The sequence below is a fragment of the Neoarius graeffei genome, chromosome 25, assembly GCF_027579695.1.
Source record: "Neoarius graeffei isolate fNeoGra1 chromosome 25, fNeoGra1.pri, whole genome shotgun sequence".
Taxonomy (NCBI): Eukaryota; Metazoa; Chordata; class Actinopteri; order Siluriformes; family Ariidae; genus Neoarius; species Neoarius graeffei.
Window position 1 is genome coordinate 3781339 of NC_083593.1, and position 7294 is coordinate 3788632.

The following is a 7294-nucleotide window of genomic DNA, read 5'->3' on the forward strand; positions in this document are numbered from 1 at the left end:
ACATTGTGCAGCCAGTAAGAAATGGAAGTTTCACATGTCATGAGTTTGAGGATAAATTTCAGGCTCCTGAACAAATCAGACCAAGTCTGATTGATTGCTAATGACTGAACAACTCAAATCATTTGACTTGCTCTCACTGAAACTTGACTTGCTTCACTAAGGTCACCACCTGTCCCCCCCCAAAAAAAAAAAATCCCCCACATGCACTGGAAACCGATCACCAGTAACTCTTGCCTAAAGAGGCCTGAAACCTTCATACTCTACCTTATAATTAACAGACTCCTTATTTTGCAGTGCATTTCATAAAGTCCTTACAAATAAGTCAAAACAAGATGTTAAAAACAAGGCATTAAATGAGGACCAGCATCACCTAGATATACAGGAAAAGTTCAATTTGTTTATTTACATAAAATTAATTTGCATAAAACATTTAAAAAAAGACTGTATCAGAACTGCAACAATATCTACAGCATTTCTCTTCAGTGCTGGAATTTCAGAGAAAGGAAACAGTACAAACAGTGTTGTGGGGTTGTTGGTGGGCAGAAGAGAATGTCAGGAATGCATCATTGAGGTGAACAAGGACAGTTTCTAACAAAGGTGAAGATTAACTTTTACGCTGAGGAATCACAAGAACAGCAAGGCTCCATAAAAACAGATCCTGGGCTGTGGAAGAGCACAGCAAAACTTTTTTTTTTCTCCAAAGAGTGACAGAGATGGTGGGGTAGTGTTCAAACTCAACAGCATCAATTTCTTTAAAAATAAAGGCTCCAGTTCATTCAGCATTCTGTATTTGGGCCTAAAGACAAAACAGGGGGACGTGACAGACATTACGGAGATGCACACTGATCCTGAGTGTCATGCTTTAGTACACTTCAGAGAAAAACTTTAATATCACAACTTCCTTCTGTAAAACATGGATCTTATGAATACAAACTTCACAACAAAAGGCACCATTAATAATGGAATAAACTAGTTTAAAAAAAAAATTGCTGTAGGCCAGTCAGACATCACCCTGATGTGCTGATCTCAGAAATGTTTGCTTTAAGCTAAATAAACTAACTGCTCTCAGATCAACCACATAGGAAAACCTCCACCAGCTCACTGCTGCTGTTGATTCGGGACCAAGTGGGCGTGGGACTGGCACTCAGACATACTCCTTGGTGCTGCTTGGGGGCCGGGACACTGGATATTTTGAGATAGATGACTTGCCCTGGCTCCTGGGACAAGATGCAGCCAACAAGCCACCACCAAAAACAGTGAGGAACGCTCCAGCCCAGGTGACAAAAATGGCCCCACCGAATTCATACCTGCAGAGAAAATGGACATGAATTAGGAAGGACAAAATCCACCCTCTGTTCCTGGTACAGCTAAAACCTGACAAGGGGTGTGTTCTGGTCCAACATCCTTCAACAACTAACAGGGACAGAGGTCACAGCTTTTATGTCCAATTGTGCTAGTTTTGGAATGAGGCTGCAGGTGGATGAAAATAAAGCCTCTTCTCCCCCCCAAAAGATAGTCACTGGCCTTCATAGTCTTATTTTAAAGCAAGACAGCGTTGTAAAATCACTTTCCGCAAAACAAAAGGGATCATGAAAAAGGTGCAGTGTCCATGCTCTACAGAACCATTTCAAATAAGGCAAAGGGGGATTATGGAGTTGGATGGATGAGAGGGGCATCTTGCAGATACTGCAAATCAGAAATGCATGCAAACCACAGTGAACTCTTTCCACAAGACATGTCTCCCTTTTCCAAAAACCTGAACTTTTCAGCTCATTGCCTGGATTTTGAATTGCACTTGGGCTGGAAACTGAAACACAATACAGCTGCATCAGTGAGCAACCCACCAATGAGAATAAACTGAAAGTCTCAAGGTCACTGCAGCGCCACAATGGCCAACGACTCAGATCTGTAACAATGTTCAAGTTCCTTTACTGAAACTGCACAAATCATTGCTCATGTCACAAATTTGGTTTCATCCTTGTAAAAACTAGCAACAGATTAGAATTAAAGTTGATACAGCTCACTAATAAAAATTGGTGGTGAACAGTTGATTTGGTCGGTCTGAAAGCACCAACTACACAGCATGTGCTGGGTCACATAACACCATAAACAGCAAAACTTTCAAAATTAGGTGACCTTAAGTACTTAAGCTAGTTAACCAACATATTGCTTTGTTCTTGTGAGTGAGGGGAAGGGACCCAGAATGTGGAATCAGCAAAGAAACAAGTCATGCTGTACAAGCTAATATTGCCAAGATGGAAGAATAACCAACACGAGCACTAATCACACACTCACTTTGTGTTGACTGGAGTGAAGGGACTGTAGAAATCCCGGATAATCTGGTAGGAGAAATACGAGCAGGCAATGATGGCACACAGAGCTTAAAACACAAAAAGGAGATGAAGGTTAGCATTGGGCTACATTACCAGCCATGCAGCAAAGACTTTAAATTTAACACCAAATCTGAAGCAGCATATAGCTCATTACCATGCCGAGGACACCGGTTAGCATGTCACCTAACTAGCATAGAATTTCTAAACTAGCAAGATGAAGTCTAAAATCTGTGCTACATCAAAGAGCAAGTTAAGATTAGAACTATTATAAAACCCAAATGATTAAGCTGCATTAAGTATTAAATATGTAAGAGATGCATTGTGACTAGTTCAAATAATTGTTAGCTTGATGGAGAAGCCTGTCAGCATAGCTAATGACAATATTTCATGCTCCATAATCATGTTAGTATGACAAACATGACTTACCTCCCAGCAGAAGGATGATTCCTCCAGTCATGGCGATGCGGGACTTCTTCACTTTGTCGTCACCACCACAGTTGGTGCACTTCATGCCCATGGTGGCCACGCCCAGTCCGATTGCAGACAGAAGGATACTAATGACCATCAGAGCACGAGTGGCCTGGAGAGCACCTACAGAGAGAGAGAGAGAGAGACACACACACACAAGTTTGACCTTGTTTTGAAGCCAGAGGCTAAATGAGATGCCACACCCTTTAGTTTTGGTCCCGTTCCTGAAACCAGATCAGCACCTGACACTCATCTCAGACACCAAGAGGAACTGTTCGTTAGTTTACAAACGAAAAAGTGCTGTGTTCCTGCTTTTCACATTTCACCAAATACGATAAACATTTGGCTCAAACGGCCATAAGCTGACGAGATACATTTCCATTGCGCAGAATCAGTCATCTGTCCACAAGTCACAAATCGCTACACAGAGTCTTGACTGGATTTTGATTGTTTTGTCTGGAAGATGTAATCAGTCTGCACAAAAGTTACTCCCTGGTGTTGCCAACTCGGCCAGTTAACAAGCTTTCAGGAAGAGCCTTACTCCAAGTTGAATGGATTTTGATTGTTTTGAAGAGCCAATTGTTCTCATGAAGAGCAACTCGGCTAATTATAAACAAGTCTGGTTTCTCATGGTACAGCTGTGTGAGCTACTGTGTCGTTGACACTCTGGTCTGCGAAACCAGTTTCAAAAAGTTAAGCCACCATCTTGGAAAATAAAACATGCTGCTTTCAGGGATACAGTTGAAGACAACTTCTTGAAACATTTTCCTCTCCTCTGAAGCATGTTGGTTTGTCTCATGTCGCATACTTTGTAAAGTGACCTTGCCTTGGGTGTTTGGATAAACTCATGAATAAATAAAGTCCTCCATCCATGACATGGTTCCATCTAAGATGGCTGGAGCACAGTCCCATGGAGCAACTGAAAACTACATTTAGTTTTAATTATTAAATGATCAAATGTTCAATTGGATCCTTCACTAGACAGTTTTTTTTTCCTCCCAATACATTAATATTACTTCTGCATAAGTGGCTGGGTGAAACAGTTCAAATTTATAAAAGATGACAGAGTTCAAGGTAGAGCTTTTTACAGGAACAATAACCCAAATGTACCCGTGGAAGCATGGTCATGATGTGCACATACCACTCAAAGGTCACCCAACTTTTGAAGAACTTTAATGTTGAGCTTGAGTGGATTTCATGCGAAAGTTAACACAAGAACCTCCAGTTGCTTGGGTTGAAGCCACATTTATTGACTGTCAACATTTAAGACATCTAAAATGCTATTCATTTTCAACTCTCCACCAAAATGCTGTATGTGAAGCATTTTGGTTTGTCCATACAGGATCTTTTGTTGTGGCTCATTTGAACACTTGCTCTCAAGAGGCCAAATCCCCTCCCCCAACTCTCTACCTGCACTCAGGTGCAAACCAGTTCCATCCAGAAGTCTCTTTCGAGAGCTAGCGAGTTCATCTGTTTGTTCTCTATATGGGAGACGTCATAGAACAGGTCTGACTGGTCCAAGTCTCACTGTGTGTGTGTGTGTGTGTGTGTGTGTGTGTGTGTGTGTGTGTGTCAGGTTTCGTTCTGAAGAACCACCCACCATGTCTAAAATCCAAGGGCTTTTTTCCCCCCTGCACATTTTCCATATCAAAATGGAAGCATTTAAGAAACAAATCCAATAAAAACTACCAACAGCAAGTCAGACACTGGAGCTCATTCAGAAAGCCAATTCTGATTCCTAACGGCGCAGTTTATCACAAGTGGCTCATTCATGTTTGTAGAAGTCATAAAAAGGTGTACAAGCGATAATGCCTTATCATTCTGATAGCAAAGTAAAACAAACCAAGTGTGAAATTCAATGGGGTTTCTGGAGCAACCACCAAATCCTAACTCTTGGATTAGAAATATTTAGAGGATGCTACTCATGACGAGGGTTTGTGCGTTTTCGCATGCATGGGTGCGTAGAGCAGCCATCGCCTGGCTGCTGTTTAACATTTGCATAGCTTAGTTTTTGGAAGAACGATGCAAATCTGGATGACGAAACAGACCCAGCCACACTTCCCCTCTCCCCCACACACTGAAATGCTGAGGACTTTCCGTGAGATGAATCGTCCTGCTGTGTAATGATTACTCAACTCACTCCATAACTCCAGCAGAGCTACATTCTTTCACTCCGAGAGAAAGAAACCTGGAAGTTTAAATAAAAAAAAAAAAAAAAAAACGCATACCAAGAGTGAAAAGATCACTCAAATTTCTCATAGCTCCATGCCCTTTTACTCAACACAGGAAGTGTTAACAACTAACTAAAGTACATGACTTTTGTTCATTTTCATCCTTCATTTATTCCCCTTCCTTTTTTGGAGCTGAATGTCCCCTTTAACCCTGAAGCACTGATGCATTTCAAACCTGACCCCACCCTCCTCTGAGGGGAAACAAGAGAAAACAGACTGTAGCAACCTTCAGGTGTATTACCTGGGGGTGTGGCTTAAAAATCACTGACTAAAACAAGGTGAATCGCAAGCTGTGTTGTTTAAGAGGAAAAAAAAATGATAAAATCCACTAGTGTACATGTTACTCGATATATTCATTTTAAGTAAATAAAAGGTGAGACCACTAATTACAAGACTGAAGTAAAAAGAAAGTGACTTCCATGACGGAGGAAGGCCAGTAGAAAACGAGTTACAACTTTGTTCTACAATAGTTATTTCGCACCGTGGTGAGCGGGTCTGCGCATGCGCACTGAAACTGCGCTTCTTCTGCTTCCAGTGAACTACCAGTTCTCCCTGAAGTGTTAAATCTCCAAGCGACTGGTTTAACACGCTCAGAGACAGGGTTATGAACCTTGACTGGAGAAACATGCAAGTCAAAATAAATATAACCTACTTTTAAAAGATATTCTTCAAAATATAGAATAAAGCTACAGTGAGCTTTTGGTGGTCCTCAGGAAGAGTTTTTTTTTTTTAGTTTACTATAATGTGGTGAGGCTTTTTTTCTCCTTACTGTTTAGTTGCAGCATGGAGTCGTAGATTTTACACTGGATCTGCCCGGTGCTCTGGTAGGCGCAGGACATCCACAGGCCCTGGTACATGGCCACGGCGGTGATGATGTTATCTCCCACGTAGGCCGACATCTGCCACTGGGGCATGATGGTACCGGCTATGAGACCAGCGAGCCCAATTACAGCCAGAATAAATCCCAGCAACTGCAACCCTTTATTCGCCATTTTTTGTCCTTCTTTCCAAGAAGCTGCAGAGTTTGTCCTTTAAAAAAAAAGTGAAGATCACCTTAAAATAGTCTCTAAAAAGATTTTTTTTCTCCTTTTTAAATCCAAACTTTCTTCCAGAAGTGTTACGGGGGAAAAATAAATAACTCAACACGACTTTAATTTCCCGTCTGAGCTAGAAGTGAGTAAAACACCTGTCCAGAGAAACCGCACCTTGATGAAGATCAACAAGACAGAAGGCTGCGGGAGCGCGCATTTAAAGGGGATGCGCGTGTGGGAGTCTGGGCAGTGGGCGGGGCTACGCTTCAGTTTCGCCCTCAGTCAGTACTGCTCTGTGATTGGATGACACTCCGGAAGCATCCAAAGATGTCACTGTATCGAGGATGACGAAAGTTTCGGTTTGAAGAAAACAGACAGAAAGACACACGGGGGAAAGTTTGAGGGTTTCCGACTCTTTCAGTGAATCGGATCATTTGACTCGGCTCATCCTCATCGTCTCCTAAAATTTCTCCGAAGGTTTTGCTTTTCTTTGCTGAATTCAATCGATGTCTGGCTGTTTCATCAAATCATCTTAGTTCCACAACCTAAATTTATTTACAACCCCGATTCCAAAAAAGTTGGGACAAAGTACAAATTGTAAATAAAAACGGAATGCAATGATGTGGAAGTTTCAAAATTCCATATTTTATTCAGAATAGAACAATCAAATGTTTAAACTGAGAAAATGTATCATTTAAAGAGAAAAATTAGGTGATTTTAAATTTCATGACAACAACACATCTTAAAAAAGTTGGGACAAGGCCATGTTTCCCACTGTGAGACATCCCCTTTTCTCTTTACAACAGTCTGTAAACGTCTGGGGACTGAGGAGACAAGTTGCTCAAGTTTAGGGAGAGGAATGTTAACCCATTCTTGTCTAATGTAGGATTCTAGTTGCTCAGCTGTCTTAGGTCTTTTTTGTCGTATCTTCCGTTTTATGATGCGCCAAATGTTTTCTATGGGTGAAAGATCTGGACTGCAGGCTGGCCAGTTCAGTACCCGGACCCTTCTTCTACGCAGCCATGATGCTGTAATTGATGCAGTATGTGGTTTGGCATTGTCATGTTGGAAAATGCAAGGTCTTCCCTGAAAGAGACGTCGTCTGGATGGGAGCATATGTTGCTCTAGAACCTGGATATACCTTTCAGCATTGATGGTGTCTTTCCAGATGTGTAAGCTGCCCGTGCCACACGCACTAATGCAACCCCATACCATCAGAGATGCAGGCTTC

At 41.7% G+C, this 7294-nt stretch overlaps 1 protein-coding gene across 1 annotated transcript; it reads right to left on the reverse strand.

Moving 5' to 3' along the window:
* Positions 1-377: 377 nt before the first annotated feature.
* On the reverse strand, positions 378-6264 carry cldn7b (claudin 7b). Its single transcript, XM_060909468.1, has 4 exons — positions 5802-6264; positions 2760-2924; positions 2296-2380; positions 378-1307 (listed from the first exon to the last, which is right to left on the reverse strand). Exons 1-4 carry the CDS (start codon positions 6022-6024, stop codon positions 1145-1147), a joined length of 636 nt encoding a protein of 211 aa, XP_060765451.1. The 5' UTR covers positions 6025-6264; the 3' UTR covers positions 378-1144.
* Between the last annotated feature and the right edge of the window lie 1030 nt (positions 6265-7294).

Excerpts from the sequence above, each read along its gene's own strand:
- cldn7b (XM_060909468.1), bottom strand. The coding sequence starts at position 6,024 with ATGGCGAATAAAGGGTTGCAGTTGCTGGGATTTATTCTGGCTGTAATT. Across the intron at positions 2,381-2,759 it reads AATCATCCTTCTGCTGGGAG|CTCTGTGTGCCATCATTGCC; the intron begins GTAAGTCATGTT and ends TTGTGTTTTAAG. Across the intron at positions 1,308-2,295 it reads TTCACTCCAGTCAACACAAA|GTATGAATTCGGTGGGGCCA; the intron begins GTGAGTGTGTGA and ends TTTTCTCTGCAG.